We start from the raw sequence: 22,474 nt of genomic DNA, 5'->3' as shown, positions 1-22,474 counted from the left end.
TTCTGCTCAATTTGTGTGGCTGTATGTGTGAAAACATGCATGTTTTATCACCTAAGCCAATGTAATAGATAGAGGAAATGTGTGCAGTGCTTCACTGCTGTCTGTTTTTATCTGTATGGGGAAACACATTCAAGTGTGCTCTAGCTAATTGTATAACATTGGTTCTCAGTTTACCTGTGCAGAAAGCGAGGGGAGGGGGGGGGGGGGGCAGTGATTTCTAGTTATGTTCCTGATCATATTGATACAAGATTCTGTTGGAAATACGATAACGCTGTACAAAACCTGAGCGCCTCTCCATCTTATTGATTCACAAGCCGGGCAGAGATTGCGAAAACTCAGGTGGCCTCGAGCTTACAGATAACCTCTTCCGGACAGCAGGCAATAATTAACCAGCGCTACGTCCGCCTGTTATGTCATAGTTTTCTAGAATGTCCGTCCCTCCCAGGTGACAGGGTTCATATTAGTGACTGGTGGCCGGGGCCATGACTTCCCTGTGACCGATGACTTGGCGAAATTCACAAAATACGCTTCACAGTATAAACTGTTTCCGCCAAAGATTTTTTTTTTTTTTTTTTTGCAAAAACGTACTTCAGTCTGTACTTCATTCCTTGGGCTTAATATTCTGCAATTTACTTCACGTGGTATTTTAGACCTTTTTTTCCCCCAAATTCACTAAGATTTTCACACATGCAGGAATAGTTTGGTAATTTACCAAAAAGATGTATCACAATCAGCAGGGAACACACTTGACTTTCAGTTTTCCGTGCGCGTTTTTCTGCATACTTTTTCTGCACACCAAGTGTGTTTCCATGCAGGAAAACGCGCACGTTTTTTCACAGCAGCTGATGTAAATGATAGAGGAAACTGCCAAAATGTGCAGAATCAGGATGCAGAATGTCAGTTTTTTTTCTGCGCGCGAACAACACAGTAAGTGTGCACTAGCCCATTGATTAACATGAGTTCTCAGTTTTTCTGTGCAGAAAACGCGCACGAAAACAGTCAAGTGTGTTCCCTGCCTAAGATTTTTAACTCATGCAGTATTTCATTCAGGACCTGTTTCCACTAGCTGCCGCATGTCCTGCGAGAAGCGCGTAGAGATGGTTCGAACTGTTCACCGGTGAACAGTATTCTGCGAACTTCCGCTATTCGCAGCGAACATTTGTTGTGTTAGATTCGCCCCCTATACTTCATCATTGAGCTAAACTTACCTCACAGTCAGCAGACACATGGTAGCCAATCAGCTAGCACCCCCTCCTGCACCCCCCCCCCCCCCTATCAAAAAGCAGTTGTGGTGGCCCTATTGGATTCATTCTCTGCTGGCTGCTGACTGTTAGTGAGAGCCGGGTCAGACTTGCTGCAGATAGGTAGGGAAAGCATTAGCTAGGCCTGTGTTCTTGTTCCTCACTTGCTGTGAAAGCACTTCAAGCAGCCCTTCTGAGGTCTAGCACATCGGCCTCCTGTGGTTTTTTTTTTTTTTTTTTGTGTGAGACACTCCACAGCCCACTGACACCCAGAGCTGTGTGCACACTACTGCTGTTGCCTCATTAAAGTGACACTTAAGCCGGAAAAAAAATGAGTTTTACTCACCCGAGGGCACTGATCAGCTGCAGGGGGCTGAGGAAAGCCCCAGGTGAGTAAAACTCTATTTTTTTCCGGCTTAAGGTTCACTTTAAGTTACAGGCACAGGACTCTGTATTCTGATAGCACTATTGCATTTCTCTGTGTGAGACACTCCACAGCCCACTGACACCCAGAGCTGCGCATAATGGGATTTCTGCCCTTTAGGGATTAAAACCCGACTTTGCGCCAACTCCGTAATTTTTGGTGAGACTTTTGGCATGGACCCCCCTCCGGCATACCCTGTCCAGGTGTTAGACCCCTTGAAACAACTTTTCCATCACTTTTGTGGACAGAAACAGTCTTTGTAGGTTTTAAAATTTGTCTGCCCATTGAAGTCTATGGCAGTTTGCCAGATTCGCCTGTTTGCGAACATTTGCGGAACTTTGCATTCGCCATCAGCGAAACCCAAAATTTGATGTTTGCGACATCTCTAGATGAGCAGCGGCACTTCCTGTTTAAGCGAGTACGCAGCTGAATCCCGGAAGCCAAGCCATACACGGCTATGGGATTCGCTGCCACTCACGCGGGAAAATGCTGCATCCCAGCCGAATGGCTATGGCAAGCGTTTCGGACAGTGGCAGCGTTATCCTCTATGGCAGAGATTCCCCACGCCCTTTTCTTGCAGGGAAATTGTGCGGATTCCGACCGATTTCCGCTGTAGTGGAGACGGGCCTCAGTATTCAGGGCCGAGCCTGGGCGGGTGCTGCGGGTGCAAGGCACCTAGGCGCCTGCCTCTGAGAGGCGCCGCCCGGCCGCTGCTCTCCCCCTGTGGCCGCCGGCGCTCGCTCCCTCGCTCCCTCCCTCCCTCCGTCTCTCTAGCCGCCGGCGCCGCCGCGTCAGACCTCGATCAGGCGGGCGGCGCTAGGACCTAGCACGCCGCACTGATATGCGGAAGTGACATCACTTCCGCATATAGAGCGGGTGCGTCCGGACTCCGGCGCCTTCTCACTGGTCGGGTCGCCCGCTGATTGAGGTCTGAAGCTGCTTCAAGGTGAGGGGGGAGCGGCGGGAGGGGAGGGTTGGGTGCGCTCCTCTCACTCACTACCTAAACGAGGACCCTATACACCCTGGCTACATATACTGGTCACATATACCCCCTGGCTACATATACTGATCACATATACCCTCTGGCTATATATATCCTGGGCACATATTACCCCCTGGCTACATATTCTGGGCACATATCCCCCCCTGGCTACATATCCCGGGCACATATCACCCCCTGGCTACATATCCTGGGCACATATACCTCCTGGCTACATATCCCGGGCACATATACCCCCTGCCTACATATCCCGGGCACATATACCCACTGGCTACATATCCCGGGCACATATACCCCCTGGCTACATATCCCGGGCACATATACCCCCTGGCTACATATCCTGGGCACAAATACCCCCTGGCTACATATCCTGGGCACAAATACCCCCTGGCTACATATCCTGGGCACATATACCCCCTGGCTACATATCCCGGGCACATATACCCCCTGGCTACATATCCCGGGCACATATACCCCCTGGCTACATATCCCGGGCACATATACCCCCTGGCTACATATCCCGGGCACATATACCCCCTGGCTACATATCCCGGGCACATATACCCCCTGGCTACATATCCTGGGCACATATACCCCCTGGCTACATATCCTGGGCACAAATACCCCCTGGCTACATATCCTGGGCACAAATACCCCCTGGCTACATATCCTGGGCACATAGACCCCCTGGCTACATATCCTGGGCACATAGACCCCCTGGCTACATATCCTGGGCACATAGACCCCCTGGCTACATATCCTGGGCACATAGACCCCCTGGCTACATATCCTGGGCACATAGACCCCCTGGCTACATATCCTGGGCACATAGACCCCCTGGCTACATATCCTGGGCACATAGACCCCCTGGCTACATATTCTGGGGACACTGGCTGTTTGTCATTATGTGCATTTGCTGGTGAAAAGCTGTCTTATTATGTGCATTTGCTGGTGAAAAGCTGTCTTATTATGTGCATTTGCTGGTGAAAAGCTGTCTTATTATGTGCATTTGCTGGTGAAAAGCTGTCTTATTATGTGCATTTGCTGGTGAAAAGCTGTCTTATTATGTGCATTTGCTGGTGAAAAGTTGTCTTATTATGTGCATTTGCTGGTGAAAAGCTGTCTTATTATGTGCATTTGCTGGTGAAAAGCTGTCTTATTATGTGCATTTGCTGGTGGAAAAGCTGTCTTATTATGTGCATTTGCTGGTGAAAAGCTGTCTTATTATGTGCATTTGCTGGTGAAAAGCTGTCTTATTATGTGCATTTGCTGGTGAAAAGCTGTCTTATTATGTGCATTTGCTGGTGAAAAGCAGTCTCTTGTTATGTGCATTTACATGGGGAAAAGCAGTCTCTTATGTGCATTCAGTGGGGAAATTTTGTCAGTAAAAATAATCTTTTGTCAGTAAATTTTTAGGTATTTGTCAGTAAAAAATAACGTGAAAGGTTGGCAACACTGGCAGGCTGCGCGGCGCAACGGGAAAGATACAGGCAGCCCACCTCACGCTTGGGCTTGGCGGGGGGAGGAGCCGACGACAGCGAGAGAGAGTAGGGTGGCCACAGGCAGCCATAAATACGCAGTGTGTGACTGCGTCGCACTCGCAGAGCCTCTCAGCCTGAGTCAGTCCAGAGACTAGCAGACTCGCAGGAAGCCAAAGCCAGCCAGGAGCAAGCCCATGGAAGAGGGGTAGGAATGGGGTATCACATGCATGCGGAAAGAGGTGGAAGGTGTGGGTGTGATTAGGCAGGACATGGGTGTGGTTATGTGGTTGGGCGCGGTTAATTTAACCACTCCTATAGGCGCCAGAGAAAATCTTGCACCCAGGTGCCAGGCACCCCAGGCTCACCCCTGTCAGTATTGTAAAGAATCATGCAGTATTTGATGGATTATTATGGATTATTGCAGGGAAAATGGATGAAAGGAATATACTGCATTTTTTTTTACTATACTGACAAGTAAAGTGCAAGTCCAAGCTGCATAATATTTATGCAAAGAAATAAAAAAGAAGTAGGCACAGTGGATATCCGCCTTAGGGAGGGTTTCACTTCCTGGTATCAGAGTGCAGGGTATCACCTTTTGCCTGCTCAGATGGATAAAATAGATGTATCATACTTCACTTCAAAGAACAGAAAAAATCTGACACTGCAGTGCCAGATTTTTTCTGTTCTTTGAAGTGATGCATAATATTTATATCAGCTCAAAACCATTAGCGACTTATTTTCAGTTACTACATTATAATCTTGTGAAATTGGGAAATACGTTTTTATTATTAACTTTCTTATTTTTCTTGATAGTTTAAATGTAGTTTAATTTATTTGTTCACCTTTTCTCTGCTCCGTTTCCTCCCTTTGATGAATACAGAACATCTTGCTTGTTTTAGCGCATGCTGCAAGCTTTGTGAATAGACATTTACTGAGGGTCCTTTCTCACTGGGGCAGTGCGGTGCGGTAAATTTACCCCACCGCAGCCTAATGAAAGTCTGTGGGGCAGGCACAGTAGCGGCTCTCGGCTCAGGCAGAAATAGCTGATCCCAGTCGGGTGCACACTACTGCACAGATCTGACCCGATTGCATAGCTCCCAACTGTCCCTCTTTATTCCTTATTTGTCCCTCTTTCAGGACTTTGTCCCTCTTTCTATGTAAATATATATATTTCTATATTAAAAATGTGTTTGACTCTAAACTTTATTCTCATCCTTTACATTGATATATTACTCATTTTAAAATGTTAATATGAAGGAAAATGAACTAGGATAGAAAGCACCAGTGTGGTTTGAATTATAAAACAACATATTTTCTTATTAAATATTTATGATATTCGTGACTAGAGGTGTGTCAGGGGCATGTCAGGGGCGTGATCAGGGGTGTGGCAGGGGCGGGGCTTAAGTGTCCCTTTTTCTCATCTCAAAACGTTGGGAGGTATGTGATTGGGATCGGCTATTTCCGCCTCAGCCCGTTGGGGAGCCAGTACTGTGCCTGCGCTGAAGGCGGGGATAGTAAATATTGTAGGCGCTACTGCAACTGCGCCATAGCACGACAAATTGTCGGCTGTGGTTTTGGAAGGGCCCAGCGAGACCACCGTGGGACAGAGGAGGACGGGGGAAGCCTCGATAGGATCCAGATGCTTCCCCCTGCCGAGGTGAGTACCCCCAGGAACACTTTTTAATGTTACAGAGTCTCTTTGAGGTGGCCACTAACAATGCAATTTGGCAAATGATGGTTTACGAACGATTATTCATATCAACGATCGGAAATGATTGTTTGAGACCACTAACAGACCAAAATAACCTGACCATCCTGTGGTGATATATTGGGGTGCTGATGATGTTAAGGATAATACAGGAACATATTCTTTCATTTTTCTGCCTATGTCATGTGTACGTCTGATCGAAGCCAGCTGGCTTCAGGGTAATTGGTCACCTGGCCAGAGGAAACTGAAGGCTAATGTGAGTCTGTATGTAGATGTCAATTAACTCTGCATTCATTATCCAGCAGGGGAATCTACCATTGTCTGCTTCTAATTAGGAAACACTTAATCAGACAGTTGCTTTGAAGCCTATACAGGTGGTCGGACCCTTTCGTCTGAATACTGTCTCACATGTGTCACCTAGACTGGCTGCAGACCACACCAGCCTTAGCCAGGATTTTACAAATGACAGCTTTACTCAAAAAGTCTTTGATGTGTGTGCAAAAATACACTTTTACATGTGGAAGTTAGTTCTCTGGGAATTAAATTATGTCTGAAAAGTTAATGAAAACTAGTTCCTCCCCTTCCCAATGAAGTTGCAGCCTCCAGGCATATATCCCAGTATAAAAAGCAGGGCCAGATGCCTAAAAATTATCTTCTCTTGAGGGTAGCACATCGCCAGAGCTGATCCCGATCGAATCGGTAAATCCATGTCCCTCCACGGTTGGACATTTGCGCTGGTAAAAGTTCACTCTACATTTATTTCCCTTTTATTTTTGCAACTTGTTTTGTGTGTATCCTTGTAACTTTTATTTTGTAACTTTTACTTTGTTTTTGTAAATCTTTTGTATATATTATTTTCTGCATTGTTGCACTTTTTTTTTCCTGGAATATTCAATCGTTATTTAATAAGTTTGACTTCTGCTGTACTAAACTAACACTCATAGCCTAGAAGAGACTGAAGTGTAACTGTGTATAAGTCCATGACTGATTGTATGACTGAGCAACACTACCATATAAGATTGTAATTGGCTGCATTGTGTGTATGGGGCACTTCTGCGTTTGACAGCAGAGTGGGAAGACTCGGAGTGGCTAACAGTATCGTTTGAAATGACTGATAGTGGTTTTGCTTCACTACAGTGTAAGATTGCAACTGTGTGTGTGTGCGTGGCATTCTCGTATTCGGCCTAAAGCGCAAAGCTGACCCGAGTACGAAAACGCGGATTGTGTGCTGAGCACTCGACAGCAGAGTGGACGTGTCTAGCAACGGCTAGTGGTGGCAGTGGGAGGTGTTTGAGGGGTCCCAGCCTTGTTTGTAGCTTGAATAAGGCTGCTCCCCGCTTGATCTGGTCAAACCCGCAGTCGGGAACCGTATACGCAGGTGTGCCGCGGGCCGGTTCCTGACACATCCTATCACAATTTTCGTGATCGGATTGGTTAGGAGATTTTTGTCCATTAATCGTCCCAAATGATCATTTTCGATCTGCCATTCAAAATTATAATTTCTAAATGATTGTTCAGCAAATTGTATCGATAGTGACCACCGTTACACTTTGGTGATAATTCATATTAATGGTTTATGTTTAGAAATGAGGCATAGCAGCCTTTTCCACTTCCTCTGCAGTGATTGTAGATAGTCATGGTCTTCTCTGCATCTGTCCTCTTAGTGCCCGGCTACTTTGGAAATCAGCTGGAAGCCAAAGTGGATAAAGAAGAAACGGTGAACTGGATGTGTTACCGCAAATCGGAGGATTATTTCCCATTATGGCTGAACCTGAACATGTTCCTGCCGCTGGGGATAGACTGCTGGATAGATAATATCAGGTACTGTCACAATACCAGGCTGTGTCCTGCCTTCCTATTCACAGAAACACTCAACAGCTTAGCTGTCCGCAGACCAGTTGGACTGCTGGGAACGCATACCTCCCAACTTTTTGAGATAAAGAAAGTGGGACACTTAAAGGATACAAGAAGTGACATGTGACATGATGAGATAGACATGGGTATGTACAGTGCCTAGCACACAAATAACTAGGCTGTGTTCCTTTTTTTCTTTCTCTGCCTGAAAGAGTTAAACCTTAGGTACGTAAGTGGCAGTTCCTGTCTGAGCCAGGACTGGGTCAGACTACAGTGTGACCCTCACTGATAAGAAATTACAACTATAAAACACTTTCCTAGCAGAAAATGGCTTCTGAGGGCAGGAAAGAGATAAAAAGGTTCAACAGTACATAGATTTTAGCTCTGGTATACTTTAATGAATGTGTCATTGAGCAAAAACAATATAACAGTAAAAAAGTAAAAAGTAGATTTAAATATAAAATACAAATGTTGAATATCTTAAAAAGTCATTTTTAGGAGAAGGAGGATAGGTACAATTGTTTATTTCATTAGTTTATTTTCACCTGCGGTGTCTTTTAAGCTATGCCCATGTCACACCTCTAACCATTCCCCCGTCACGCCCCCGTCACACCCCTAATCACGCATATAATAAAGATTTCATCAGAAAAATATGCTGTTTTAGAATTCAAACCACACTGTTCCTTTCTATCCTGGCACATTTATGTACAGCAGACCTCGACACTCTCAATTGCTCAGGCAGCAATGCATCCCGGCAGATCACTTTGGCCGAAAGCACATACCCCGCCCACTACATGATGTCACTCCCGCGCGGCTCCGCCCCCGCATAAAACCAAATGTCACTCGCTTGCAAGCCAGTGACGCGTCCGCACAACCTCGGCCCTGCAATGGCGCCCGAGGGACCAGATCTCGATCCCCATTAGGTGACATTGATTGAGCAGGTGTACAGGGCTTTATTTTTATTCTCTAGATATTCCCTTATAGTCAGAGCATTCTTCATCCACATCAAAAGATAATTATTTACCTTTGTGGCCAAATCTGCTACAAATAGCTCCCCAGCATCATCCAGAATCCCTCATTTGTCTTTTACAGAGTTATGTACAACAAGACAACCAGAACAGCGACCAACGCTCCGGGAGTCGACATCCGAGTTCCAGGATTTGGGAGGACTTTTGCTGTGGAATATTTGGATCAAAGCAAATTAGCTGGTGAGACCCTGTTAGAGTGGACCCAAACTAAAAATACAAGATTTCAGGAATAAAATCTATTTTCTAATTATAATAATAAATAGCATCCTTTTTTCAGCTGCATGATGACAAATATAAAATATTTTACATTTATTGGAGGAACCCCTCCCTTCCTTTCATATTGCCGGGACAGAATCCGGCAGACTGGTGGAGCAGGTGGTGTCCAGCAATGGAGGAATTGCTAATGGCTGCCACCTGTATAACCCTAGTTATGGAAAGAGAAAGGTGAAAAGCATGCGCTGAAATGATCATAGGCTTGAAGGAGTGTTTATTTATCTTTGTATGTGTCAGAGTGCTGCAACTACATATTTTGAATTAAAAAAATGTTTGGTTTGGGTCCACTTTAATTGTTATTATTTATTTATAAAGCGGCAACATATAATCTGAACATTAGTATCATGCAGGGTTAAGGGGCCCATACACTGGTCGATTTTAGCCATCAATCGATCGATCAGAAATCGATTGTATCAAATTACCCATTCGATCAATTTGCGGCCGATTTTGATCAATTTCGATCTATTTGACAGGATGGAAAGTCTAGGTTGATGTGCTGCTGGCTGCAGATCGATGGTCCATAGAGTTGCATTGCATCTAATGGTCCAATAATGCATTTAGATCGATTTCCAATAGATTTCGTTCTGAAATCTATTGGAAATCTGTTCCTAGTGTGTGGCACCCATCAGATAGATTCCTGTCAGATTCAACCTGATAGTCATCTGACAGAAATCTATCTGACAGTCGAATCTGCTGCAAATCTATAAGTGTATGGCCACAAACAATGATCAATAGGCGTGACAGACCGCCAAGGTCATACAAAGCTACAAGGTACAAGACCGTGCAATGGAGTGATAGTCTTAAGCAGCCCATACACTCAGCCGATTTTCTGGCCGACCGATCGATCCCGATCGATCGATCAATCGATTGCAAATCGGTTGGCCAATCGACCGATCGATGGCCGATTTCGATCGATTTCGATGGATTTCCATCGAACTTGCAGGGTGGAAAATGTAGGTCGATCTGATGAGATTGCTTATCAGTTTGCATTGGCCTTAATGGAAATCTGATGGCAAAAAAATGCCATCAGATCGAATTTCAATAGATTTCAAACTGAAATCTATTGGAATTCTATCCTGGTAAAAAATGTTCTAAAAACGCATCAGATAGATCATCAGATGCATTTCTTATCTATCTGCTGCCAATCTGACGAGTGTATGGGCACCTTAGAAACCAAGTAATTCAGGTCATCCCAAGGGAATTGTGCAACATAATAAGGGTGCATGATCAAGTAGGATACACAAGAGAATTAAGGGGCCCATACACAACGATTTTCCCGCCGATATACAGCCGATTCAATCACAGTGATCGAATCGGCTGTGAAATCGCCGCGCACACCGCTGACAGAACGATCGATTTCCGTCCGAAATCGATCGTTCCCATCGATCCGTCCGTGCGGAAGATTTTTCTCGATCGCCGGCGGGTCGGGAGTGCGTCGATAGCGGCGTTCGAATGCCCAACGACCGACGCAATACAGCGGGTATACATTACCTGTTCCGCCGGCACGACTCCCCTGATCCCCGCTGTCTTCTTTCTGCGCTGGGTTCCGGACAGCTGCAGCTACACAGAACTTCCTGTCCCGGCAGGAAGTTTAAACAGTAGAGCGCCCTCTACTGTTTAAACTTTCCCTGGCCAGGAAGTTCAGTAGCTGCAGGAACGGTCCGGAGCCCGGAGCGGAGAAGAAGACAGCGGGGACCAGGGGAGTCGCGCCGGCGGAACAGGTAATGTATGAGGGGGGGGGGAGGTGGCAGCAGCGGCAGCTCCACAGATCGGTTTCAGGCTGAAATCGATTCACAATCTGTTTGCAGTAAAGGTGGCAATATGATCCCTCTCTGATCAGATCAGAGAGGGATCTATCTGTTGGTTGAATCTGATGGCAAATCGACCAGTGTATGGCCACCTTAAGGGCATAAATATGTGGGGAGGGGGTTTAAGCCATCTTAAAGGGAATCTGGACAGGGTTAAACTATTTAAAATAAACACATAATGTACCTGCAAATAAATATTACCTACTTACCTCCCCGTCACATCCTCTCAGAAGCTCACCATTTCTTCTTATAATGGTTCCTTCCAGTTCAGACAAGATTTTGTCAGAACTGAAATATATGAGTTGCTCTCACATATATATCAGTTGCTGTCAGGTATAACTGGAAAAACAACTGATGAGCAAGGTAATGACCATGTTTCCCTATGGCTCAAGTGGTCGATATTACAGTTTAACAGTGTGCTGACCAGGAAGCTGTTAGGGGGTAATGGCCATTTTGAAAATGGAAGACGGAGAATTCCATCGATCACAGCGGACAAATGGGACGCAGGAGAGGAGAACGAGATTGAGGAGTAGACTACACAGGAGGTAAGTATGACTTGTGTATGGTTATTTTGGCTTTTAATATTCAGGTTCAGGTTTGCTTTAAAGAGGTGCATTTTCAAGGCTTGCCTGAAGGTGTTGAAGGTTGGCGCCAGCCTGATGGGGACTGAAAAGGGAGTTTCAGAGAGTGGGGGCAGCTCTAGATAAGTCCTGGGGTGACTCATGAGAGTGAGTAAAGCGTGGATTGGTCAGACAAAGGTCATTGGAGGATCAGAAAGGGCTGATGGGCGTGTATCTGTAGACAAGTTCAGAAATGGAGGCCAAGCAGGTCCTGTGGACAGATTTGTAGGCCAGACACAGGATCTTCAAGCTGATTCTGAAGCAAATAAGAAGCTAGTGGAGGGATTTACAGAGGGGAGTCGTACAGGCAGAGCAATAGGAACAATAAATGTGTCTGGCTGCCCATTCATGATGGACCGAGCAGGGCAATACAGTTTGGAGGGAGGCCTGATAGAAGGGTGTTGCAGTAGTCACGGCAGGAGATGATGAGGGCATGATTAGGTAGTTTGGTTGTTTCCGGGGACAATTAGTGATGAGAACTTTTCAATGTTCTCTGTATAGCGATTACTTATGAAATTAAGTAAATCAATAATGTCCTTTTTTGTTTTGAAATAATAACAACTCTTCCCTGTTAACAGGCTACTTTCACACGCTTGTACAAAACTTGGTGAACAATGGTTACGTGAGGGACGAGACAGTCCGGGCAGCACCCTATGATTGGAGGCTCGCTCCTAGTAAGTATCAGATCACCATATGGTGAATATTCCCATCAAAGGTCAATACAACAGCGCTAACCCAGCATAGTGACCATGTAAATCCGTGCCTCCAGTATTCAGTATCTGGTATATCCAGTAATCCCTGCACCCAGTATCCTGTGTATCTAGTAATATTCCCTGCCCCCAAAAACCTCAATAACCCCTCCCTCCAATAACCTCAATAACCCCTCCCTCCAATAACCTCAATATTGCCTGCCTCCAATAACCTCAATAAGCCCTCCCTCCAATAACCTCAATATGCCCTCCCTCCAATAACCTCAATAACCCCTCCCTCCAATAACCTCAATAACCCCTCCCTCCAATAACCTCAATATTCCCTGCCTCCAATAACCTCAATAACCCCTCCCTCCAATTACCTCAATAACCCCTCCCTACAATAACCTCAATAACCCCTCACTCCAATAACCTTAATAACCCCATCCTCCAATAACCCCTCCCTCCAATAACCTCAATATTCCCTCCCTCCAATAACCTCAATAACCCCTCCCTCCAATTACCTCAATAACCCCTCCCTCCAATAACCTCAATAACCCCTCCCTCCAATAACCTCAATAACCCCTCCCTCCAATTACCTCAATAACCCTCCCTACAATAACCTCAATATTCCCTGCCTCCAATAAGCTCAATAACCCCTCCCTCCAATCACCTCAATAACCCCTCCCTCTAATAACCTCAATATTCCCTGCCTCCAATAACCTCAATAACCCCTCCCTCCAATGACCCCTCCCTCCAATAACCTCAATATCCCCTGACTCCAGTAACTCCTATTCCATTTGTTCTATTACACATTCCCCAGTATTCCCGCCTACAGCATTTACAACTCTTATAACTCATGATGCATTCATTTCAGATGGTCAGCAAGAATATTTTGAGAAGCTAAAGAACCTCATAGAAGAGATGCACGAGGATTACCAGCAGCCCATCTTCCTCATTGGGCACAGCCTTGGCAACCTGTATATTCTGTACTTCCTGAACCTCCAGCCCCCGCAATGGAAAGATAAATACATTAAAGGTTTCATATCACTTGCTGCGCCGTGGGGAGGATCCGTGAAGCCGCTGCTGGTCCTCCTGTCAGGTAGGTGCCACCATTCCTGGTCAGTATCATACAGACAATGTGATTGGCTTAGAGAGTCACAGCTGCTCATGCTGCGTTGGGCCATATTTTATCTCCTTGCTTTACACTGGGGGTCAGCAACCTTTTTGGTTGAGAGAGCCATGAACGCCACATATTTTAAAATGTAATTCCGTGAGAGCCATGTTTCAAACTAGCACAGTACGCATGCGCAGCAGAGGGCCATGTTGCCATGGTGATGTGTACACACGTCCTCAGCTTCTCTTAGGGTTTTAGCAACATCAGCAATTTCCCCCGAGAGCCAGACAGGAGAAATACTGACTAACAGCTTGTACAATTATCTAGCTGACTTGGTGGTTGATTCACTTTGTAGGACGAGATCCCAGCACTTTGGCCCAAAAGCCTGCTTGTCAAGAGACAGGCAGCCTATTGGGCCAATCAAAGTGCAGGGATCTCGTCCTAGAAAGTCACTGGACCTGACAGGCTCCAGGGTGGGACAATTGATGCAGCCGTTAGTTTTGGGGGAAGCGCGAGTAAGTTGGTAGTGCATGCTACAGCAGTACCGTGCCTACTTTGCAAATGTTACTTGTGCTGCCACACTAAGCTGTGCTGCTTGAGCTGTGTATATTAGTGAATCAACCCCCTACTGATTTGTCTGTGAGCCAGATGTAACCATCAAAAGAGTCACATCTGTCTCCCGAGCCATAGCTTCCCTACCCCTGCTTTGCACAATTCCTTCCAGCTGCATATGCTAATGATACATACTTTGAGGCCCGGTGAACACATGGCAGAAACGCTAGCAGTGTGTAAAACGCTGTGTTTTATGCAGCAATGTTAGTCAATGGGATGCAGAAAAAGGTGCGGAGCACTGCGATTTACAGTATGCGTTTCACCAACACTGGTTTTGTTGCATATTATGCAGGCTGGCTGCCAAAACGCACATAATGAAAGTCTATGGTGACGCATATGCATAGCGTTTTAATGCGTTTTACATGCTTTTTTTATTCATTTTTTTTTAAATAAAGATTTCTGATTTGTTTCCGCTTCCTGTTGTCTTCCTAGGAATTTGCATAAATGTGAAAAGTAAACAAGCATTTTACATATGCGACCAGCAAACGCATTAAAACGCATGCAAAAAGCATGAAAAACGCATATGCGTAAAAACAAAAACAGCACTAAAAATGCATTACAAAATCGCACACGCACCTGCATAAAACGCTCCTTTTTCATGCTATGTCATATGTGAACGCAGCCTAAACCTCTGAGCGCCTAAAAAATATTAGATCTTCTTACCCGAGGTTTCCTTCAGCCCCTGGCATCCGCTATGTTCCTCGCCGCAGCTCCGTTGTCCCGGGATCCCCTCCGTTTCAGATGCTGACCTCGCCAGTTCGGTATCTACTGTGCCGACACGAGAGCCGCTCTCGGTTACCCTGACATCATCTGGAGTGTTCCACGCAGGTGCAGTACTTCTGCGCCTGAGCAGAACGCTCCAGACCACGTGAGCGCAGTCACCAGCGGGGCTTGTGCAGTAGATGCCGACCTGGCAAGGGGTGGGGGGATCCGGGGACACATGAGCTGCGGCGAGGGACATAGTGGCTTCCAGGGGCTGGAGGAAGCCCCGAGTAAGTAGATCTCATTTTTTTAAGAGCTTGAATGTTTCCTTTATCCTTTTGCCGACCGCTCCACGCCAATTAGCATGAACGCGGCGACAGCTCCAGGACCGCTCAAAGCCACTTGGCGTGAAGTCTTGGGGCGGGGCTTTGCAGGAGATCGCGCACGCATCTTCGTTTGAATGACGGAGCTCGGCTTCGTCATCAGTCTCCCAGCAGCAATCGCCGCTTGGAGACTGTTAGACGGCGAAACCGCTGCCTATTTACACTGTACAGCGCTGCGATCTGCGGCAACGACGTACTGGGGACAGCCGTATCACTTGGTGGTCATTCACAAAATGAAAGTAAACACAATCGCATACTTCATTATTTTCCGTAGTCTTTTCGTTTTGTTCTAAGTTGTATGCTGTGCTCGACGGTTGTTTTGCATTGAACACAGCTTAATGTTGTTGGATTCTTTATGACAAAATTCAATAAATTTTGACTTTAAAAATAAACCACAATCACATACACGATACTTCCTGTCTACTGTTCAGTACACAGGAATAAAACGTGGGGACCTCTGATGACCAAAATGTAAAAAGATACCATATTTCATCAAAAGAAATAATAATACAAAATTACCAGTTACTTATTAACCCCCTTGGCAGTATGATTCTTTTCGGATTTTAGGATCTAAAAGCTATACATTTTTTTGCACCCTTTCAGACCCTAAAACCTGGAAAAAAATCATGCAGCCCGGGAGATCTGCTGCAGTTCTGCAATCACTCACCTCCCTGGTTCCAGCGCTGCAGTTATGCCTCCATCCTCCAGGTGGCACTGCAACTCTAAAGTGAAATTGCCAGCTGTTGTCATGATGACAGCCGGCGATCTCACAGCAGGAAGCAGACCCCCGGAGGAGAGGAAGATGAATGGCGGCCGACGTCGGGATCCCCCAGGAGGTATGTAAAATCGCCCACTGCGCGCTAACCTCTGCACACAGCCTCCGGCAGCTACCCCGAGCAGAGGTCGGGATTACCGCTCTTAGCTGCAGTATTCCACCCCGACCCTAGCTCAGGATTACCGCCAAGGAGGTTAACCCATTATTTCCCCTTCCCCATAATTACCACCATAAAACACTTAAAAAAACAACAAAAAAACAAAGTGACAGCAATAAAAAATAAATAAATAAATAAACATAAACCTTAGGTTTTCTTTTAAATATGTATATCATGGGGGTATATTACTATTATTTTTGCAAATAAGGGCTTTTAATTATTGATATAGTATACGGAAACACAAAATGGGAAAAAATACAACTTTATTTCCAAATAAAATATTGTCGCTATACATTGTACTAGGGACACAATTTAAATGTTGTAATAACAGGGACAAATGGGCAAATACAATGTGTGGGTTTTATCTACGGTAGCACATTTTATTTTACTAACTATAACTACATTGGCTAAAACTAAGAAAAAATGACTTTTTCATTTTTTTCTTCTTATTCACTTTAAAATGCATATAAAATAATTCTTAGCAAAAAGTACCACCCAAAGAAAATCGAATCTGTAGCGAAAAAAAAACAAAACAATGTGTGTATGTCATTTTGGTGAGATAAGTAGTGATACATTTAATGGCAAATGAATGGAAGAAACTTGAAATGTGAAAATTGTTCTGGTTTTTAGGGGGAAATAGCCCGTGGTGGGGAAGTGGTTAAATTTATCACAGGAGGCGACATCTACACTGTGGAATGTTTGTGAAACCCAGAAGCACTTTGAGTCCGCCAGGAGAAAAGCCTGATATAAATGTTCTGTGTCTTGTCTACTATGCTCAAAACACATGTATGACCCGAGCAGAAGCATAACTGTTGGGGGTGCACGCCCTATAGCTCCAGGGGGTCCAGGGCTGTAAAGAGACGTTCCTTCTTATTCTTCCTCTCTCCAATACAGCCCCCCCATCCAGAATTGGTGTTGTTGTGGCAACACTTGTTACGGATGGAGGAAGACACAATGGTGACTATGGTGGCTCATGGTGGCCATTCTTGTTATACAGTATGTCACCTGGCCAATGAGCCCCTGATGTTCTGCCAGTGCAGATCCAGAATAACACTCTTCTTTTGCTTCCATAGGAGATAACCATGGAATTCCAATGGTCTCAAACATCAAAATTCGAGAAGAACAGCGGATGACAACCACCAACCCCTGGATGCTGCCAACAAACCTGACCTGGCCAGAAGACCACGTCTTCATTTCCACTCCTACTTATAATTACACGTACGGGGACTACCGGAGGCTCTTCCAGGATATTGAGTTTGAGGAGGGTTGGTACATGTGGGATGACACAAAAGATCTCCTGCGTGGACTGCCACCACCTGGTGTGGAAACATATTGCATCTATGGATCAGGTCATCCTACGGCAGAGACCTTTGTATTTGGGGACGGCTTTCCTCTCGAGCCTCCGCTAGATATCAAGTATTCTGATGGTGATGACACTGTGCAGACGAGGAGCCTGGAGCTCTGCAAACGCTGGAAGACCCAACAGAAGGAGAAGGTTCATGCCATTGAGCTACGTGGGCTGGAGCATCTCAGCATGGTCTTCAGCAATAGAACACTGAATGTTATTAATGATATCCTGCTTGGGGACAACCACTAAAGTCCGAGTCTTATGTGTATACTGTAAATCCTACAGGACTTAACAGTGATAGCGTGTGAGAAAATTATTGCGTTCTTGCATGTGCCTCAAGAGTTGCTCTCATACGTTTGTTGTTGAACTGCGTAGATGTAAACTGGACCTTTCATGGTTGGCCCCACATTATCTCACTGGAATCCTAAGCATCTGCAGTCCCTCAACTCTATATAAAATATATAGGGGTCATAGAAATTGGATCCCTCAGATGGAGAACCTACATGAGATGTCACATATGGTAAAGAAAAGATAAAGAATGTCCAAGAAAGTAAAATAAATAAAAGGTGCCCAGTTATCAACAGGTCTGGGCACTTTGCTCTTGCAAAGTCAAAGCAAACCTACCAAAATTTGTTTCAGTAAGTTAGGTGTTTACATACAAGTTAATGCAAGCAACTACAACCCGCCATCCCATTACAGCTCTTTTTAACACTGTACCAAAAGCGCCCATGGCCATGACCAAGAGCATCTTCACTGCACGTGTGCAAGATCATGAAACACACATGGTCAGTAACAGGAAACACTCATGCATGCCTTCTTTCCTTTGTACACAAGTGATTCCTTACGGAGAGGCAGAGCATGTGTGGTTATGTTCATGAAGTTGCGCATGCACATGGAAAATGTCCTCGTTGACATTTACTTGGTATGTGCAATTCATGAATTTGGGAATACTCAGTGCGTATGTGCTCGTTCATGCCCGCTTCAGACTGAAGGATTCAACTGTCCTGCAGTCAAGTAATTAAAATATCAAATTTTCAAAAACTTTTGTGCTATCCACTTCAAACACTTAGTCATTGTCCACCCTGCCCGACTTGTTTTGCATGTCCACTGTGCAGACAAGCCAAACCGGTAGGGCAGAGTGGACAATGACTAAGCAGGGACAGTGTCTGATATTGGCGATTTTGTGTAAGTCCCTTTCACAAGGAACTGGATGTGAGTTTTTTTTATCGTATTTGGATCTATTTTTAATAAAATAGTTTTCATAACAAGATACACTTAGAGGTATTTCCTCATTCCCGTACTGTTGCACTTTATCAAGCCACTTCCTGAGTGCTGGAATACCTGGAGGCCAATTATTAGAGAGTAAACTGGAGGATTACATTAATGGCTTAGGAAGTGGAATTGTACAAGCATTATTAAAGGATGCCTTAAAGAAAACCTGAACTGAACATTAAAAGCCAAAATAAACATACACAAGTCATACATGCCTCCTGTATAGTGTACTCATCAATCTATTTTTCCTCTCCTGCAACCTGTTTGTCCACTGTGATCAATGGAATTCTCCGTCCTCCATTTTGAAAATGGCTATTACCCCATAACAGCTTCCTGGTCAGCACACAGTTAAACTGTAACATCGTCCACTTGAGCCATAGGGAAACATGGACACATCAGTTCTCCTCTCAGCTGTAACTGACAGCAACTGATATTTTACTGACAGCAACTGATATATTTCAGTTCTGACAAAATGTTGTCAGAACTGGAAGGGACCACTGTAAGAAGAAAATGGTGAGCTTCTGAGAGGAACTGATGGCGAGGTAACTATGTAATGCTCATTTGAAGTTACCTCATGTGTTTATTTAAATAATTTTACTCAGTACAGGTTCTCTTTAAGTGAGAGGTATATGGAGGCTGCCATATTTATTTCCTTTTAAACAATGCAGATTCCCTGGCTGTCCTGTGGATCCTCTGCCTCTAGTACTTTTAGCCATAGACTCGGAACATGCATGCAGATCAGATGTCTGATGTGTGATTCAGACACTACTGCAGCCAAAGAGATCAGCAGGTCTGCCAGGCAATTGGTACTGTTTAACAGGAAATAAACATGGCAGCCTCCCTATACCTCTCACGTCAGGTATCCTGTAAGACATTATAACTTGGGTTTTCAAGGTTCTGGTAAGCCTCTTTTTAGCTTTTGAGATGCAGCTGCTGGGTTACAGCACTAAAGTGGATAGCGCCAAAGTATTTGTAAGATTGATAAAAATCAATTCGGAGAATCGGACTTTGCTTTAGTTGTAGCACAGAACCAATTGTGTGTTTTGTAAGTGATTAAAAGAGCCAGAATGGGGTGACACACCATAACCCACCAAGGGCAGAAAGTGCTTGCAATAACATATAGGAACACCACCAATTACTTCAAGCAGATCTCCACAGGATTTTTCATTTACTGTGGAGATCTGCTTTAAAGTGAGTCTAAAGTGAAATCCCCCCCCCCAAAAATTACTCACCTAAAGAGAGAGAAGGCTCTGGGGCCTGTATATAGAGCCTTCCCATTCCCCTCCTGGCCCCCGGCGTTCCAGCCCTGGCTCTGACCATTGGGTCGGAGACTGCTCTTTGCCACTCCGGTGGGGGTCGGGGGAGATGGGCCGTTCCGTACTGCGCACGCATAAACACGCACTCTCGCACACACATGCGCAGTATGGAGCGGCCCATCTTCAGAAGCACTCAGGCTCCCGAAGACTTCCAAAGTCTCCCCCCGCAGCTGCAGAGAGCAGTCTCCAACCACGGCCGGTCTAGCCTTTTTGCTGCCTGAGGCAAACTTGTGAGGATGTACCTCCCCCTACCAAAAACAAAACAAAAAAAAACAGTCAGTATAAGTAGGTAAGTAGGTAGGTAGCCAGGCATAGGCATACAAGCATAGGTATCCCCAATGTAGGTATCCCGGCATAGGTATCCCCATTATAGATAGCCAAGCATAGGTATCCCGGTATAGGTATCCCGAGTAGTCAGGCATAGGTGACCGCAGTAAAGATAGCCAGGCAGGTTCCCCCAGTATAGACATCCAGCGAGCCTGGATATGTCATAAGGGTCAGATATATTAAATATAAATGTCTTAATAAAATAGAGGGTATTTGCAGTTATTTTACTTACATATTTGACATATTTCTCCCATGTGACTGATCGTCTCCACATAAAATTATTGTCACAGGTTCTTCCCCCCCCCACCCCCCAATGCCAGTATAGCCAGTGAGCCTGTCTCTGCTACCTCCCTTCCTGGCCGCCGCTCATTTACTTTCGAGTCGGCGGCTGCCTCCTCCTCCACGTGGTGTTGCGGTACTGGGTAGAGCGGGCGGGTCTCTCCCGCGTGGTCGGCTGTTTGAATAGCATGGTGTGAGCCAGCTTGCTTTGCCGCTGTAGTCTGCTTGTGTCCCCAGTGCTTCACATTGCCATTCATTCTCATCACTGCAACACCACGTGGAGGAGGAGGCAGGGAAGGGAGGGGGGAGACAGGCTCACTGGCTATGCTGGCACTAGGGGAGGGGGGGACCTATCACAACAAAGCCATGGTGGCTGTCTATACTGGCACTGGGGTCCTCATGATAGGCTGCGGCAGTGGACGGACAGCTGACAGGTGGACAGGCAGGCAGCGCTGGGCCAGGCAGTGTCTCCTCACTTCCGGTTTTTGACTGCCGCCGCCCCCAGACTTTCGCCGCCTGAAAAAGTTGCCTCACCTGGCGTCATGGGTGGGCTGTGCCTGTCTCCGACACATTGGTCAGAGCCAAGGCTTGAAGGCCGGGGCCAGGAGAGGAACAGGGAGGCTCTATATATAAGACCCAGAGCCTTCCCTCTCCTTAGGGGAGTATCTGTTTTTTGGGGGAATAAGCTTCAGACTCCCTGTAAGTTATTTCGGTCCAGGTATCCTTTGAGACTTATTAACAGTAAATCAGTACTCTCTTACAGTATATGCTCTAAACATGCGTACGTGTCAGTACACCGCCGGTGTGTTTGGCGCAGGGTGAGCCGAATGATGGCTCCCACTGCTGCCGTTGAAATACCACATGGCACTAAATACTACTCCCCCTCCGAGTCGTAGCAACAGGGAGGGAGAAGTAATTTGGGGTCCTACAATCACCTGAACCCCAAATTAAATGTGTGCAGGCAGGGGTGTAACTAAAAATCACAGGGCCCCCCTGCAAAATTTTGGATGGGGCCCCCTTCTCGTGCACACTGAATAGGGACTGTCTACAAATCTTTGTATGATTAGTTACCAGTGGCTGGGCAGATGCAGTCATTAGAACAATTGTGCAGAGAGCAGAAAGTTTTTTTCTCTCCTTGCCCTTAGTCGTCTATCTCTCAGGACGGCGCCCCCTGAGGCTGCATCCCTTGCAGGGTCTATTGTTAAGCCCCTGTGTGTGGGCCACAGACTATAGCAGTGCTGCTATAGCGGGCCCCAACACAGGGGCTATGTGGCTGGCACTGTACGCTGAGAAAAGGGGCTTCATCAAAACATTGCCAAGTGGTCCACCAAAAAAAAACCCTCATTGGTAGTATTATTTCCTATGTGGATATTTATAGATAGGTGTTATTTTCTAGTGCTCTGTTAAACACATGAAAAATAAACAAATGTAACAAACGTGTAAAAAAAAAAGTGTAAAAGTCATGTCAACAATCACCTACACAGGATGGGTGAGGACGGTGGTGGGCGGTGTTGAGTGGTTTTAAAATTATTTTTGCTATTTGTAGGATTGTCTTTTTCAGATTCTAAATGTGCCTTCCTAATTGCTATTGTATACATTGTGTTTACTTCAGAGTATATAATAAAGGCAATAAGTGTTTTTTATCTTTATGTTTCTCATTGCTAATATTACATCTGGCAACCACATCGGTCTCTCGTTATTACTTCTATAAGCAAATAAAACAATACGTATTGTAAGTCCTTGATTTATATCTGGTGTATATCAAGCCCCTAATAGCTCTCCAATAGGGCTGGGCCCAGTGGCGTCGCTAGCCCCAAATATCAGTGGCACGTGCCCCGGATCTATTCTGGGGTGCCCCAAATGTCCCCCAGGCAGGGCTAGCTATAGTGCCTCAATGGCGGGCATGGTGGGAGCTGTGGTGCATCAATCAGGGCTATGCTGGGTGCTGTGGTGCCTATATGGGGGCATGCTGGAAGTTGTGGTACCTCAATGGGAGGCCCCTGGGAGTATGGTATGGCTCCACTAGAAGGTCAGGGAATGCTATGGGGGGTGTGACAGAT

General features: G+C 45.7%; 1 protein-coding gene across 4 annotated transcripts in view; it reads left to right on the top strand.

Annotated features, from left to right (window-relative positions):
- The window catches only part of LOC137537712 (phosphatidylcholine-sterol acyltransferase-like), a 71,099-nt gene extending 49,042 nt beyond the window's left edge, over nucleotides 1–22,057 (top strand). For all 4 annotated transcript variants that reach the window (XM_068259650.1, XM_068259651.1, XM_068259653.1 and 1 more), the window contains exons 2-6: nucleotides 7,519–7,675; nucleotides 8,801–8,916; nucleotides 12,016–12,111; nucleotides 13,004–13,228; nucleotides 16,946–22,057. In XM_068259650.1, the coding sequence (XP_068115751.1) occupies nucleotides 7,519–7,675; nucleotides 8,801–8,916; nucleotides 12,016–12,111; nucleotides 13,004–13,228; nucleotides 16,946–17,469 (1,118 nt within the window). In that variant the 3' untranslated portion in view covers nucleotides 17,470–22,057. The remainder of the gene's footprint in view (nucleotides 1–7,518; nucleotides 7,676–8,800; nucleotides 8,917–12,015; nucleotides 12,112–13,003; nucleotides 13,229–16,945) is intronic.
- Nucleotides 22,058–22,474: the final 417 nt, after the last annotated feature.

The sequence above is a fragment of the Hyperolius riggenbachi genome, chromosome 11, assembly GCF_040937935.1.
Source record: "Hyperolius riggenbachi isolate aHypRig1 chromosome 11, aHypRig1.pri, whole genome shotgun sequence".
Classification (NCBI taxonomy): Eukaryota; Metazoa; Chordata; class Amphibia; order Anura; family Hyperoliidae; genus Hyperolius; species Hyperolius riggenbachi.
This window is presented reverse-complemented; position numbering and strand designations above follow the sequence as displayed.